We start from the raw sequence: 16,904 nt of genomic DNA on the forward strand, positions 1-16,904 counted from the left end.
TAGTTTTTTTTGGGGGAGGGAAGAAGGGGGGGGAGAAAGAGACTGGACCCCTATCTAGTGCAGAAGCCCAAAATTTTCTAAACAAAATGAACATGTCATATAATGCTGAGTTTTCTAAATAATATATATTTTAAAGGAGAAAATGGAATGAAGAATGTTATTTAGAAGCGTTAACTAAAGGGTTTACATAGTGGAAATAATATAAAGTCAAACAACACCAGTGAAACCACTTTTATTTTAATTTTTTCCACATAGATAAACTTCATGTCAACTACAAAAATTATGAAATGAAGAACTGATCGTGAAACTGCAAACTCAAATCACTGGAGTGATAAACAGGTTTTCTCTCAAATGACTGTTAGGAAAAAATAACCAGGATACCATGAATTCATATTTAAGTAGTAAACAGGTCATATATTTTAAAATAATAAATACAGAATAGCAGTAGAGAAACTAATAGCATAAACAGCATGAAGTATATTTTATTTTTTAAGACAGATGAAATTTCTAGGCACAGTTTTAGGCATTAAAGAGGACACAGAGGCATAGGTTAGTGTGCGCTGCTCTGTACAAAAATACAGTCTGAATAAATTACATTGCTAGCCATACAATTAGACATCACTTACCAGTCAGTTCATTGCATGTTTAATAATATACAGGTACATGCTAATCCATATATATCATTTATGTTTCAAACACATAGGTCTCTCTATATTTATGTCTTTAAAATTTACATGTTGAAATTACAAAAAGCTAAATAGTTGTGCAAGAAATCCAAATAACTAGCCCTGCTGAATATGCTATATGTGTGTGAGTATATACATATTTCTAAGATAAACAATGGGTTTGTGGTTAACAATTTTGCTTAAGAAAACATCAAACAAACCTAAAGCTGCAAAGACAATGTTAATGTAGGAGAAAATTTCACTATGTTTATTCTGACAGACAAAATTGTATTTTGGATGTACTGCAACAGTTTTCATGTTGTACTGAACTTGTTAATAATGAAACACTTCCAAAAATTAATAATGGTAGAAATATAGCATAGGGCTCTTCACTGGGAAGGGGGAAAAGTTACATAAGAAATCTACTTTTCAGTAAACTTCAAATATGTGTTCTTTAACCTATAACATATTTTATGTCACTTTCCAGCTTGTCATATTGACAGAGAATAAAAACTTGGTAAGACTTGAGACATGATATTGTTTTAACAGCACACTGCATCCTCTACTAGGACCAAGAAAAGTGCCTCACTGATGTAAGCACCAAAGTACAGTTCTTCCATTATTTGGGTATAAAGACATCTTCTCACAATAGAGGGTGTTTAGCTGCTGAATTCCCTATCCAAATATCGTATTTCTCATGCTGCTCTGACAATACACAATTAACTGCAAGACAGTCTGCCCCAGATTTTACTATTTCTCAAGAAAATTGCTTTAAAAAATTCTATAATACTAATGTCTTTCTGGGATATTTCCACTCATAGTTTCTTATGATTCTTTATAAATCATAGACTTTTGTAAAGATTTCTATGATGTATTTAATCACTTTTGTCTATCATTGCTAAAATAAGTCTCATACTTCATATTTGTGAGTCTATATAAAATTCTTAACATAAGTGGGGTTTTTTAGCATTTGAATAATAAAATAGTTTTAATATTTATTTATTTATTGGCTATTGTTTTTGGCAACCATTCTTAAGACAAGCTGAAAGCAGAACTCTGCTTTGGGAAGTAAAGCGAATTATTAATGCTACTGATATGTCCTGCTCTTAACAGATTTTGCAATACAGTAACACATAGGTCCATTTTAAATTAACTTTCTAATGCTTCTTTCTGCAAGAGGGCCAAAACCAGAACATACTGCTTTATTGTCTTTGTTAACAAAAATAATTATTTATAACTTTTATATTAGAACTGTATATTTGATATAAAAATATGTTTATAATTAAAACTATCCAAATTTGTATATTTAACAGAATTAACACAAGTTTGCAGTGTGAGATTAGTTGCAAACTTATTCCCTATTATTGGTATTTCTTTCCATTTGAACAGTCAGTAAGTGATTCCCTTAACATAAACCCATCGTAATTGTGTGCACAAATCAGTTAGCCAATCAGTTAACTTCAGAGGACCAGGTGACAATCAGATGACTTCTACTCCTCTACTGAGACATTTAGACATTTATATAAATCTATCACTATTCCTTTTTATTTTTAAAAAGAAGACATTTAAAATACTTGCAAAAAATAGCAGCCTTCTATTTTAATGACTTTTACACAAAATGATCATCCTAATTGCTACTCTCTTTTGAACTATAGTGCTTACAGTAGAATCATTAATTTTCAGATTAACACCATTTCAATTTTTCTTCTTAGGCAATTCTATTAACACTTTCCAGTGAAACAGTAGCAAACATAGAGAAAAAGCTTTAAGGTACCATACATTAGTATGGTAAATAAGTGTGAATACCAATCTAAGCCTCTTAATAATGTGTACAAGGTTAGTGTTCAAACCACTTCACTAGAGCAAATATTAATTTTACGTGTAATAGGCAAATATATGTGGAGGGTTAGGGAACAACTTATTACCATTTATACTAAAGGTTCACCTTCTATAAAAACATTTAAGCTTGTTACATACGCACAATTGCTTGCTGCAATGTTTGGTAAATGATTTAAAGGGTACAAAAGCAACTCATGCATTTCTCTCTAGTTGCCCCAGGGGAAGCAGAGACCCTCAATTTCTCCCCATTCTAGATAGGTCTGAGGCACAATTTCTAACCACATAAGGAAAAGCACATATTTCCAAGTCTTGACTCCCTTCCCAGGGAGATGCTGATTGCCAAAGCATAACCTCCCATTAAAAAGAGTATTCTTGAAGGTGGAATGTGTACCATTAACCAGTTATATTCACAACTCCCATTAGATGCTGAAGGGCAATTCACTTTTCAAGGACTCATACTCAAGCAAATAACCAACAGTCAATGCAGTCATTGCGTGGGATAACAGGCGATAAGGGCTCTAACAGTGGAATCCTTGTCGGTGCAAAGAAACTTCTAAATGTTGCTTATGCCAGCTGCTCCCCTGCAGGCAATAGGAGATTCAGGCAATTCGCATTCCAACTAGTTTCTCACAATGGTTGCTGTCATATAGACCCTTCACTTGTCAAGAAAATGACATGAACATATATTGGAAGTTTGCAGCATTTGCCTATGTCTAATCGGCTCTCTTAATTTGTGTGGGTCCCTAAAATGAATGTAAAAGCTAGTTATGATGTTGACAGCCAAAAGGCAAAAGATATTAAATCAACTGAGCAAACTGCTTGATGCTCCACAAGTGTTTTAGGAAATAGTGAGTTAGAAAAGATGCAGACGTAATTCTTTTGCTGAATGGTGGTGGTTGTCGTCGTTGTTAATTTGAGACTATTGGTTCTAGTAGTAGTCTTCGTAGTTCTTAGGGTTCAGACAATAAAGGATGGCACCCCCAAATGAAAATATAGTTGCACCCCAGGCCAGGCCATAACCCCAATTGAACTCATGATAAATTTTCAAGCTCACAGTTTCAATGAACTTGATTGGGTAAAGGACCAGGCTGCAAACCTGTAAAACAACTGAAAGAGAAGCAAATCAAAATTAGAAAACATTATTTACAAAAACAAAATGATATAAACATATAAATAAATATATATGAGAGTTACTATTTTAATCAAACATAAAAGCCAAAAAATTTAAAGCATTGCTTATTCTAGATGGCATACTTTAAAATAGTACCTTTTCTGGGTTTAAAGACATTTCCAAAATATAGTAAGAATTACCATGTTAATAATTAGTAAATGATCATTAGTATTTTACGAAATAATTTGTGCAATTTATATGAGCAATTAACAAAGTAGCGATTCTCACCTTACAGATATGAACATAATTATAACTATTACGGCAAACAGTACTAGTGAAGCTAAACTGTTTCACTACCAAAATCTATAAATAATTCCTCAAGAACAGCGACCCCAACGCCAACTAAAACTCTTGCTATTTTGCTATTTACTTATGCTCTTGAGAAATTAGGTAATTTAAGTTAATTTCTACTGATGAAACTGGCCAACCTATGATTCAAAATGTGCTTTCACTGTTGTTGCTTTGCAATACCATCTAATTCAGTCCAATATCACAGAAAATACTACCTTGATGGCCTTGCTTAGCTTACTCTGACCTAAAACTCCTTTCATTCTTTTCCTCATCCAGTCCATGCTTCTTGTCTTTTAAAAAAGGCTTAAAAAGATGATATTTACATATCTTTTTCCCACCTACTTTCAAAACAGTATTGTCTATGAAGTCAAGGGAGATAATGGTACTGGAAAATCTAGGCTAATGATGGCTACTACAACAGAACACTAAACTTAGCTCTTAGTCCTAGTTAGATCTTAGTTCTCAGTCAGGGCTAAAGGGGAAATGTAATTAGTCATGCCTGATAAAATAAACCAAATCAATTAACCAAGAAGGGAAAGTTTATTTTTATTCTTTTACTATCTAATATAAAGTGGTATTTATCCTGCAGATATTTTTACACGAGAGACACTGGATTACAAGAGATGATGTCTTCCACTTAAATTCATGACTTCCTATTAGATCAATTATTATATAGCTTTTATTTGAATGAAATTAACTAGAATGTATGGGATAGATCTGCTTGATTCTCTACCACATGACAGCTTCCACCCTCAAGAAATAGACAATCTTCTTCCTTAAAAATCTGGGGTATGGTTATATGTGACAGGGGTTGGTAAACCACCAAATATAGTCTGCTGTTTGTTGCTGAAAAATAGTTTTGTTGGATTATTAATTCATATTTTGCCCGCACTACAACAGCAGAGTTGAGTAGATGCAAAAGAAATCATATGGTCCACAAAGAAAGAAGTATTTACTTTCTAGCCCTTTACAATAAAAGTTTGCTAACTCCTTACATATGAAGTATTTTTTTATTAAAATGATTATTGTTTAATTAATTTAAAAAATATTATCAACTCCTGAAGTGCAAGAACAAAATGTGAACAATTAAAGCAAAGGAGAGAACACACACTTTGACACAGTAAATATATGTATGTATTTTTTTTAACAGAGTTCATTATATTTTTTTAAAAAGAACACTAGGATAATAGTGTATTTAATTAAACCGTGGAATTGCATGCTTTAAAATCTACTCTCATCTATTCTCAGCACCTGTAAAAGATCATTACCAGTAAGATTAACATTCTAGAAAGTCTACATAACAGTAATCTCTCTACCATAAAACTGATGAACTATAGCAAATTCTTGAGGGCATGACCCCCCAAAGTCATTACTTTCTATATAGCTCTGATGAGGGGTCAAAGGATCTATATGGAATCAGATTTAAGAATTCCAAACATCTTTGCCATGTAGCTCAACACTGCTCTGGGCCAGCACCCTGCCTACCATACTTTCATATTACTACCAAGAGTGGATGTCTTTAAATTCATATAAAAAGAAAATCTCAACACCCAAAACAGAAATCATACCTTGTTTATAGTTTAAAAGTTTCAAAAACACTTTTAGGTCATTGTTAGGATTCAGCTGACAACATATTACATGACCCACACTTCATCTACTTCCAGCTAGTAAGTGCGGAAATGTGATTTAAAAAAAAAAAGCTCAGCTGGTTTTGTGCCTTTGTGAGGGAGAGGAATGATTCATGTTTTAAATATCTTAAAACAAGAAGTCAGTTATAATCAACTATGTATTAATGAAAAAAACAAAATTCCAAAGTTACCAAGTACATTTTTAAAAAGGCTTTTCTCCTTAGGTTTCTATACTTTGGTCACTAGTCAAATCTGGACTGATCCTGCCAGGATATGATTGAAATATGAATGGGAGTCATTCAATAAACTCATCTATTCAATAAATATCTGAATGCTTCTAAAGCGATAACAGTTTAAGGCATTATTGGCATCAAAAAAGACAAAGTTGCTACTCATGGACAGACACCCATTAGTAAATAAATCCAGAATAAAATGGCAGGTATTGCTAAGAAACAAGAAAATTCAAGAAAGCAGGACAAGACGGAGGGATGAGGGCTGCTCTTTTAGATGGAGAGTGGGAGAAGGTCGCTCTGGGGTGAAGATATTTGAGCAACAGACCTGAATGAATTGGGGGTGTAGATCAATATAGTGGGGAGTGAGTATTCTCAAGAGGAAGGCACAGGCACTATAAAACTCCTGACACAAGAACACATCTGGTGCACTGGAACATCAGTCAGAAGGCTGTGGTTGCAGTAGAGAGAAAAGGGAAGGAGCAGCATGAGCTCTGGCAGAAGAGATAGCAGGGCCGTTCGTGGTCTGTGGACAGCCTGTGAATCATGGCTGGGGTCTGGATTTTATTCTACATGCTAGAGGAGTTTGAGCAGAAGTAAAAACTAATCTGAATTATATTCTAAAAGGATAACACTGTTTCTTTTGTGAACCACCTCCCTGGAGTGAAGTGTTTACCTAGGTTGCTTTTAGTGTTCATTTCAATGTGTCTTATTTAACAAATATTTGGCCTCCACAGTATAACATAATGACATAATTTCCCTCTAGTAAAAATACAACTCCATTAGGTTCCACTGGCATACTCTCCTGAGCAGCTTTCTTATACATTTATTGTGTTGAAGCCCAATGAAAATTACCCTAAAATACTTTATGTCTATGAATCATTTTACTCCCATAGGAATCACAGAGAAAAATGCATGTAATAGCAAAATTGAGAAAAAATATAATTCTGCACTGGTAAATAATTTTCTCCATTTAATAAAATCCACAATGCAGGTAAAAATGCTTCCTTGTCTTTCATAGATGCTGCATAAGGGGGAAAACACCCTAAATAATTTAGTAGCCAAGAAATTACCACCATACTATCAATTTTACCACCAATCAATGAAACAAAACAAGCACTGGCTGTGGTATCCTCTATGCTCTACCTCAGAGACAACATAGGTAAAGTTATAGAGCATTTTGGAATTTAAAGAGAATTTGAGGCTCATTTTATGCCCCCACCCCACTTTTTTAAAAAATGAGGCAAAGAAACAACCAATCATGAAACTGTGTGACTAGAGGCATGACAGGAATGTAGAATTACCAAGGGAATCTTTTTCAACGTTTTTAAGATTAAAATATTTAAAACACTCAATATTGAAATATTCAGCATTTTCTTCTAAGGGGAGACAATTCAATAGTTTGACAAACATTTTTTGGTTGCCTACTGTGTTTGAGGTGAAGGGAATAAGATAGATAGGTTGTGGCACTTGCCCTTTGATATCTTATGCTGATGGTAGAGAGACACACAGATAATTACAAATCAACGTGTTCAACAGTAGTAGTAGAGGCATGATTATTTATAACTCATTTACTGCATCCCAATGATGTGCCAAGTACCAAATCTGCTTAGAGAAAGAGAGGGCAATAGGGAGAAAGCACCATTTTGACGGGTTCTTGAAGGATGGATAGGAGTTGGTTAGAAAAGACAGCAGAAAGAAGATGACCTCTAGGAAGAAGAAATGTATAGAGGTTAGAGATGTATGAGGGTGTGGCTACAGGCAATTTGCATGGCTGAAATGAAGGGTGCATGCACAGGGAGATGTCTAGTTCAGGCTATAAAGGACTCAGTGTGTCATAAAATAATAGACTTTTGTTTCTCTAGGGAGACATTTGAGAGGTTATTGTAATTGTAGATACTGTTGGTATCCCATCTATATACTCTCATCCTCACTGCTTCAGTCCATTTCAGTCTGACTTCCAATTGCCAGCACCTGTATTTCTTTTTTTTTTTTTTTTTTGAGTTGGAGTCTCACTCAGTCACCCAGACTGGAGTGTAGTGGCCGTTCCTGGCCACTGCAGCCCCCACCTGCTGGGGCTCCGGCGATCCTTCCACCTCAGTCTTCCAAGCAGCTGGAACTACAGGCGCGCGCTACCACGCCCAGCTAATTTTTGATTTATTGTAGAGATGAGGTCTCGCCAAGTTGGCCAGGCGGGTCTCGAACCCACGGGCTCAGGCAATCCACTCACCTCGGCCTCCCAAAGCGTGGGATTACAGGCTGAGCCACCGAGTCCGGCCACACCTGTATTTCTTCATCCATGTTTCCTCTGGCCATGAAAGCTACTTTGGCTGCTGGTGGGGCAGGCCAGCAGTTCCAGAGAATTAACATTACCTTCTTTTGATTGTAACTTACCAATGACTCTCAGAATTTGGTGGGTAAACACCCCAGCTCCCTAGTCCTTCGTGAAATAACTGATAACTTTTGAAGTGTGTTCTATACTGTTTTTCAGAGTTTCTCCATGAAGACTAAGCTCCAGCTGCTTAGAGTAACTGGCTTGATAATGTAACTCTTAATGACTGCCTTCTGATCCATGTCTCATTTTCCATACCCCGTCTTTTACCTCATAAATAATTTGTATTTGATCCCTTGTCTCAGAGTCTGCTTCTAAGGAAACCAAGCTGACAAGTGAGAAGACCAGATGTGTATTTCAGAAATAGACCTCATGTGTTGTATACAAGACAGAATACATGAGGAAGAGACTAGAGAAGGACAGGGCTCTAGAAGGTCAGTCAGTGCTTCGGAACCTGTGAGCAGTGGTGATTAAGATGCCATTGCTGGGAAAGAAAGGTCATGGGATTTAAACAAAAGACTATAAAGAAATAACTGAAAAACTAGATTTTCTGAAAGGGGAAGGAAGAAGTCATATAGCCATTTAAAGTCAGATATTACCATAAATAAATAAAATGCAGTAGGGGAAGATCAAACTTGGGAACTGAGATGTTTTATTTAAGGAAAAGTTGTGGTCTCACCTAGGGCAATAATGTTGGCAAACGAAAAGAAGGTACAGATTCAAGTGATAATTTAAAGGCAAGATTGATATACCTAACAGCCAGCTTCCTAAATACAGAAAACAATGACTCAGAGAATAGAAACATTTGCCCATGAAAGGTTAATATAAGCCATGAATTTACTTTCTTTTCTTTTTAAAGTTTAATCAATAGCTACTAAAGTAGGAGTAGTATGAAATTAATTATTGGGCAGTAATACTGCAGATTGTTTTAGCCAAGGGGGAGTTTGATATTGGCACATGGAAACTAACATAGAATCTAAAGATCTGTGAATACAAGAACCCCCTTTTAGAAATCTAAGCTGGACACTGATTCTTCTGCCAAAATCTAGCCTCCAAAATGGCTCCAGCTATCTCGCTGTGACTTTTAGGACAGTGATGAGGGATACAAAAGACAAGCCTCTAATCAGAGATAGTTCAGAGATGAAAATCAGTTGCAGGACCCTGGAAAAAAAATTTCTGTATAAACAATAATTTATAGGAGGCTTTTGCAGATATAACAGAAAGGAAGCATCCTTAATACAACAAATGGGGATTCTGTTATTTAAAACCTGAATTATAAAAGCCTGAAATTTTATCTGCAATTTTTATTAAAGGCTTTGAGAAAAAAGAAAACATTCATCCTAAGTCTCTGTGGGGCATAAAAATGACCTCCTGACAGTGCAAAACCAGACAATAAAAGAACATTCAGAGAGAGAAGCAATCCCTTTAATTTCACCAAGTCCTTAGTGAGGAAAACTGGATGCTAGTTAGCAAAATCACACCATATATTATCTATTACTGTCAGTTACACAAAAGAAACATACTGTAGTCAACTGTGTGGCAAATGTGCACTGCTTTCATTAGGTGCTATGGTTTAGTCATGCTGCACTGATCAGCTAGTGGACTTTATGGCATCTCAAGGTACTGACTTCCTTCAGGTGTTGCTCTCAAGAAATGGAGTAACTAGAGTTACAGGATGGATGCCAACTGCAGTGCACAGCTGGCAGCTCAATTCAAATCATGGCTGATTCTGCTCTGGGTTTTTCCAGTGTGTGATATGTACCCAAGTAAAGATACCTTGTGAATACTTATTTGGGCTTTCAACTCAGATAGATATCCTGAATTCAAACCCTGGAGCCGCAACTTACTGACTGGATAACCCTGGGAAATGACTTTACTTTTCTGAGACTGTTTTTTCATTAATAATAAGGGGAATATTAATATCTAATTTTAAAATTGTTATATCAGATACAGTATATGTTAAGGGTCTAGCACTGTGGCACATGGTAGGTGCTCAGTTAATTATAATTATCAGCAATTATTGTTATAAGAAACATCAAATTCTGAAGTGTAGACTTCTAGGACTGGTGAGAAAGAGTTGTAGAAAACAGGACAAATCATTTAGATGGGCTGCATTGATGGATAGCTCTTAGTTCTTCCAACACTATTCAAGCAGGTAACAAGCCCACCCTAAACAAAAGATCTCAGAGGAAAAAAAGAAGGTAAAATTTAAAAAATCTATTTGGCTATCTTTTTGAGACTTAATCATCAGTTTTCATGAAAAACCCTTAGAATATATTCTCTAACACCAAGACATATAAGTGCTCAACATATTTGTTAAGCAAACGAATGAAAACATAAATGAGAAAAATTATTTTGCTAATTATTTCTTTTGTGTGCTGTTTTGGGCCTAGTTTTGTAGTCATGTGAAACTTGCTGCTTCATAAGTCCCAAAGACAGAAATGGCTTTTTAAAAACTCAATTACAGTTATTAAGTTGTTTACATGCCTGTTTTTCCCACGAGACTATAAGCCACATACCTTTCATCACTCACTCAAAAACTATTTATTGAGTGCCTATAAGTACCAGGCATAGAATATGGTACTATATTAAATAAGTTTGTAATCCTGGGTAGAGATGTTTCCAAGTGGTTACATATTATATGTCTCAACAGGAAAAAAAAAAAGAATATTCCTTTGAGATAAAAACCATTTTCTATTAGTGTGAACACCAAGATATTGCTTATTGTCACAAGGTTTGATATTATTTAGAGAAGAAACCATTTTAAGAAGTGAGGAGAAACACAGAACATTTTTACATAGACTAGGATAAACAAAAGGGGGGAATAAACCCAAATAGACATTTTCAATGAATTGCTAATTTGAATTACAAGAGAAACAACCTAACCACTTGAATAAGAATGTTTACTAAGAAGCAAACAAAACAACCATTACCTTAGCTAGCATGATTTCCAGTAGGCAGATTATCCAATTTTGCTAATCCTATTCTCAAATCAATAATGGATTATTATGTGTAATGAATATCTTTTCCAGAAATCAGCTACCAGTAACTCTTCAATTACTTTTACAAATGGGAGGGAGAAACCTTTTCATGACATGTTACAAATAACCAATAAATTTTACCATTTACATGCAAAGTGAACACTAAACTAATGGTTATTTCAAAGCAATCTTCCATAATCATGGTGTCAAAAGAGAATGAGGAAAATTAAATCTCAGCACATGTACATTTTTTAAATACAGCAGTATAATGCCCCTTTTCAGTCTCAGTAGGTAGAATAACACTGTATGAATTTTGCTGCAGGGATTCCTTTCATTATTTTATAATTTACTAATGTTTGTGGTAGCTAGAGCTAAATCAAAATCTTTATTTTGGTCAAACCCATTACCTTAACTTATGACCATTTACAAGATATTTTTTGTTATGATCAGTACTTAAGTTCATAAATTTTGCTATACTTAAAAAATTATAAAGATTTTTTTAAGTAAAATAATCAAAGTTTTTTTAAGTAAAAAAATCTGGAACTTTTATTCTAAGCATGATTTAATACATAGTATATTATAGATTCTGCATAGTTCACTTTTTAGTAAGTTAAAGACTAACTAAAATAACTAGGTATGCACAATTATATTGGATATTTATAATAATTAACAAGAATATCCCTACACATCATAAAATGAGAAATGTTTATGTATTCTAAAAATTATTCAAAACAGAATTACAGTTTTAAAGAATAGCACTATTTCAGAACAATGTATCAAGCCATTGCATTATGATTGATTACCTAATCATTATTTCATTCTAAAAATAGAAAAGGGGCCATGATAAATCCATGAACAAAGAAAAACACTAAAGAATAGCAATGAAATTTTTAGGGGAATCTCCACATTATGCTAAATCATTCATTGTAGAGACTTATTATATATGAGAGCAATAAAATAATGATACTTTGGCTACTGCCTGAGAGTTCAAAATATTTTTTGAAATCGTGCTTTTTACTCTATTAGAAAGTAAGTGACACTTTGGCCAGCTTCATTGGTGTCATAATACAACATTTAGCCCGTATTAAGTACCTAAGAAAGTGTTAAATCAATGAGTGAGGGAATCAGTTGCTAATGAACCACTAGTTTAAGATTCAGAAGCTTCCTAGCCCAGGTCTGCCAGTAACTAGTATATGATCCTGAACAAGTCACTTAAAGATATGAATTGGATGTACTTCAGGATTCCTTTTAGTCCTTTGGACCTTCGTTTTTATGACACCTACATTCCTACCAGTCTTCATGCGTATAAAAAGATGAACACAAACAGTAGGGGGCAGCAGAACACTTCTGGCTTATATTTTTAGTTTAAACTACTCTCTGAATTCTGAAGAATTTCATCTATTCCAATCTTTAAACAGCTTTTAAAAATCCAACAGCCTAGATGGTTTTGTCAGTGTCTTCATTATTGAGAGTCACAGCGGCTTATTTTGCAGTCTTCAAATCAGATATGACTGACAGGGTAAATTGAGGGCACCATAGAATATATTTTACTTTGAATCAAAAAGAACAATATATTCAATGGTATTCTTATAAATGAAAATTAAAACTCACATCAAATCATGTGTTTTAGGCTTTAAGTCTGCAAGTCCCTTTTCTACATAGCTCCCCATCTTTTAGTTTATATTGGTTGATATTTTAATACAAGCTATGCTTCATAGAATGAGTTATTAAATTAACAAATATACAATTGACTTCATATAATTGACTTACCTGATGGTCCAAGTTATACGTCACAGTACAACTATGTTTATTTTCAAAGAGATGTATGGCTATAAGGGTACACATTTTGGAAATTTTTTCAGCTCCATATCAGAAAAAAAAGAATACTGCCTTAAGATCACAAAGGGGGCAGTGAATAGGGATAAGAAATTGGGCGTAAAAGGACTGTTGGTAAATACATTTGTTGTAATTCCTAAGGTGATAGCCCTGTCAAGAAGTATTATTTATTCATAGTTTTTTTGTTTGTTTGCTTGTTTTTGAGTTGGAGTCTCACTCTGTCACCCAGACTGGAGTGCAGTGGCCCCTCCCGGTCACCGCAGCCTCGACCCGCTGGGCTCCAGCGATCCTTCCCCCTCAGCCTTCCGAGTAGCCGGAATTACAGGCATGCGCTACCATGCCCAGCTGATTTTTGATTTATTGTAGAGATGAGGGCTCGCAGCCCAGACGGGTCTCGAACCCGCGGGCTCAGGCAATCCACTCACCTCAGCCTCCCAAAGGCGCGGGATTACAAGCTGAGCCACCGAGCCTGGCTTTATTCATGTTTTAGTTAGAGATTTAGAAGTTGCCACTGTGCTCTGTGAAATGCTTAACACACTGAAAACTGATACATTTGCAGCCCATTTACCTTAAAATATAACAAGTTCCTCTCCATTTTTATGTAATACAGCAAACACATACCTCTTCTGCATGAGAAGAAAGGATAGTAGAAAGGTTCATGAAACTTTAATACCCATTTGAAGGTAATGAATATATTTACCTGCTGCAAAAAGCATGACGGCAACAGGTCTATAGAAGCGCCTTCGAGATCCCACGCAGATAGAAATCAAACCCACCAGGAATGCAATGAGAATGATGGCAGCACCGACCAAGAGTAAAACCAGAGTAGCAATCTGCCAATCTGGAACAAAAAAAGAAAGGCATCGCTTTTTAAGCAGTAAGTCCTCAAAGAATTAACAAAACTATGCTGGGCAGCCTTCACCTTGCTGTGGTTCAATAGATGTGATTTTACTGCATGCTAAGCATCCTTTGGGGTTTGAAATGTTTTGTAATAAAAATTAATATAAATGTCCTTACTCAGAAAAAGTCTCCTATGCTAACCTCAGCAGAGTTTTTAGACCAGGGGTTTGCCAGGCTTTTTTTCCCAAGGACCCTATTAAGCATTCATGTTAAATCGAGTGTCCCCTCTATGACCTATTTTCAATATTATGATTTAATTTTTTATTGAGCTATAAAGTTCACAAATCCTAAGTATAGAAAGTAGAGAAGTTGATGAATTTTTATAGATATTTATACAGCGATGAAACCATCATCCAGATTAAGAAATAGGATATTTCCATCACTCAGAACGCTCCCTCGTGCCCCTTCCAAGTCAATAACTACCCTATCACCCAGGCTACTGAGGACATCTGTTACCATAGATTGACTGAGTCTTGTCTGTCCTTAAACTTCATATAAATGGCTCAAACGCTTTTGTGTCTGGCTTTTAAGTTTCTCATATGAATCCATGTTGCTACATGTGACAGTAGTACATTTTTTTAAATTGCTGTTTCTTCCCCAACTAAGACAACCCCCAGTAAATTAGCATCAGGAGGATTTATTGTTTCCTTTTTCCTCTCCTTTATTATTTCATTCTAATCTCACTGTTGCGTTTAGCACCGCAGGGATTGTTTCTGAAATTAAGTATTCCCAGGAAGCCAGAATGGGCTATAAACGGTTGCTGGGTCCCCTTTCTTCATTCACACACAGAGACAGTAAGCATATATTGACCACTATGTGCAAGCCTCTATACACAGACACTTCAAAGGAGTCCCTCACACACTTAGTGACACGTAAACCTTATTAAAATGCAGTTGTCATTTCTTATAAAACAAAAATAAAAAATGGAGTGACAAAAATTGGCCCATTTTCCATTCATAAGAAGGGTAGAATGTTTCCTCAGAACACATAAAGTTATGTATAATAGTACTATACAGGTTAAAAAGCATCACATAAAAAGATACTCTGAGCCAGGCTCAATGGCTTAGCCTGTAATCCCACACCTTGGGATGCTGAGGTGAGTGAATTGCCTGAGCCCGTGGGTTCGAGACCCGCCTGGGCAACTTGGTGAGACCTCATCTCTACAATAAATCAAAGAATTAGCTGGGTGTGGTAGCGCACGGCTGTAGTTCCAGCTACTTGGAAGGCTAAGGCGGAAGGATCACCAGAGTCCAGCAGGTTGAGGCTGCAGTGGCCGGGAGCAGCCACTGCACTCCAGTCTGGGCGACAGAGTGAGACTCCAACGCAAAATCAAAAAGATACTCTGGAGCACTCTTCAATGGTGGTTGCTTAAAAGACCCAGGTTGCCTCTTCTGGCCCTCAGTTTAATGTACGTGCAGCAAACGCAAATAGATTTTAATTTATCATCACATTGCAATGGATTCTATCCTAAGTCCAGAACTCGTGATATTTTGATGCTTCCCTCTGAAAGATCCCTCCAGAAAGCTTCCAAAGTGTACTCTTTGCTGCCGTAGGATAAAGGACGAGCAGAGCAAAAGATTTTCTTCTTTTATTTATACTTGTATATCCCTGCCTCAACTCTTCTACATCCTCTCCTAAGAAATTCTGGATGCTTCACAGGCTCTCAACTAGAACTTGCACTGCAATCAAGAAATAAACAAACAAGAGGAAAACAGAACAAATCTACACATCTTCAAAAATAAATATGAGTCACAAAAAAGTGGAGAGTATTTTTTATGCTATCTATTTGTAACAAAGCCATGCAACTTCAAACAAAGCGTATCAGATTTTCAACTAGAAGTTAAAAAGACAGCCATACTATCACTTTTCTATTCCACAACAGCATGTAGCTTTGAATTAAAAAGCCAAAAGAATAATCTTTACATTTGGAAGTTTCTAAAGTTCTTTGGAAAAGTTTATACATAGCACAATTATTTTGCACTTTCACATAATTGAAATCCTTCTGAAAACGTGTAAGTTCAAATTTCTCACTTAAAACATCAAAGCTTAATTATATCAAAGTGTTTAGGGTACAAAGAAAAAAACAAGATTTATCTACTATCCATCAATCAAATTTCTAGATAATTTGATTAAGGATACTTTCTAATTGGACTATTGCTTTTACAAAAAATTTATAAAATTACTTTTAGCAACTTTCCCTAAATTATTTTATATAAATAAGAACTTATAAAGTAGTTGTTTTATTGTAAATAACGATATATTTACCCATTTAAAAATATAAAATTAGCCAGGTGTGATGCACACGCCTGTGGTTCTGGCTACTTGGAAGGCTGAGGCAGAAGGATCGCTGGAGTCCAGCAGATCGAGGCTGGAGTGGCCGGAAGCATGCCACTGCAACTCCAGTATGGGCAACAGAGACTCCAACTCAAAACAAAAAAAATGCAATAGATTTCTTTTTTCCTGATAAGCTCCTTCACATAGCTAGCTCAACATGCATAAAATGCCACACATTTGGCTATTTTCACTTTCAGCCCAAAATCAAACAGGAATTTTCATCACTCTTCTGCATTTTAAGTATCCTCAAAGAATAGCTAAAATACACGTTAGCTTGCATTTTGTAAAGATAGACTGAGATAGAAAAAAAGCAAAACAGGTTTTCGCTATATAGGGCCAGATAATAAATATTTTTGGTTTTGTGAATCATGGTCTCTGATGTAGCTACTCAAATCTGCTCTGTAGTATGAAAACAGCCATAGATATTTATGTAAATGAATGAGTCTGACCCTGTCCCAATAAAACTTTTATCTACAAAAGCAGTTGGTGGGGCCGGGCTTGATGGCTCAGCCTGTAATCCCAACACTTCGGGAGGCCAAGGTGAGTGGACTGCCTGCGTCCGCGGGTTCGAGACCCGCCTGGGCAACTTGGCGAGACCTCATCTCTACAATAAATCAAAAATTAGCGAGGACGTGGTAGTGCGCGCCTGTAGTTCCAGCTACTTGGAATGCTGAGCGGAAGGATCGCCAGAGCCAAG

General features: G+C 35.7%; 1 protein-coding gene across 1 annotated transcript in view; it reads right to left on the reverse strand.

Moving 5' to 3' along the window:
- Positions 1 to 216: 216 nt before the first annotated feature.
- Positions 217 to 16,904, reverse strand: part of TMEM47 (transmembrane protein 47) — a 30,205-nt gene continuing 13,517 nt past the window's right edge. The window contains exons 2-3 of the mRNA XM_008057479.1: positions 13,674 to 13,814; positions 217 to 3,611 (exon numbers count right to left, since the gene is read on the reverse strand). Coding sequence (XP_008055670.1) covers positions 3,433 to 3,611; positions 13,674 to 13,814 — 320 coding nt within the window. The 3' untranslated portion in view covers positions 217 to 3,432. The remainder of the gene's footprint in view (positions 3,612 to 13,673; positions 13,815 to 16,904) is intronic.

This window comes from Carlito syrichta, unplaced genomic scaffold (assembly GCF_000164805.1).
Source record: "Carlito syrichta isolate Samal-C Ts95f unplaced genomic scaffold, Tarsius_syrichta-2.0.1 Scaffold303025, whole genome shotgun sequence".
Taxonomy (NCBI): Eukaryota; Metazoa; Chordata; class Mammalia; order Primates; family Tarsiidae; genus Carlito; species Carlito syrichta.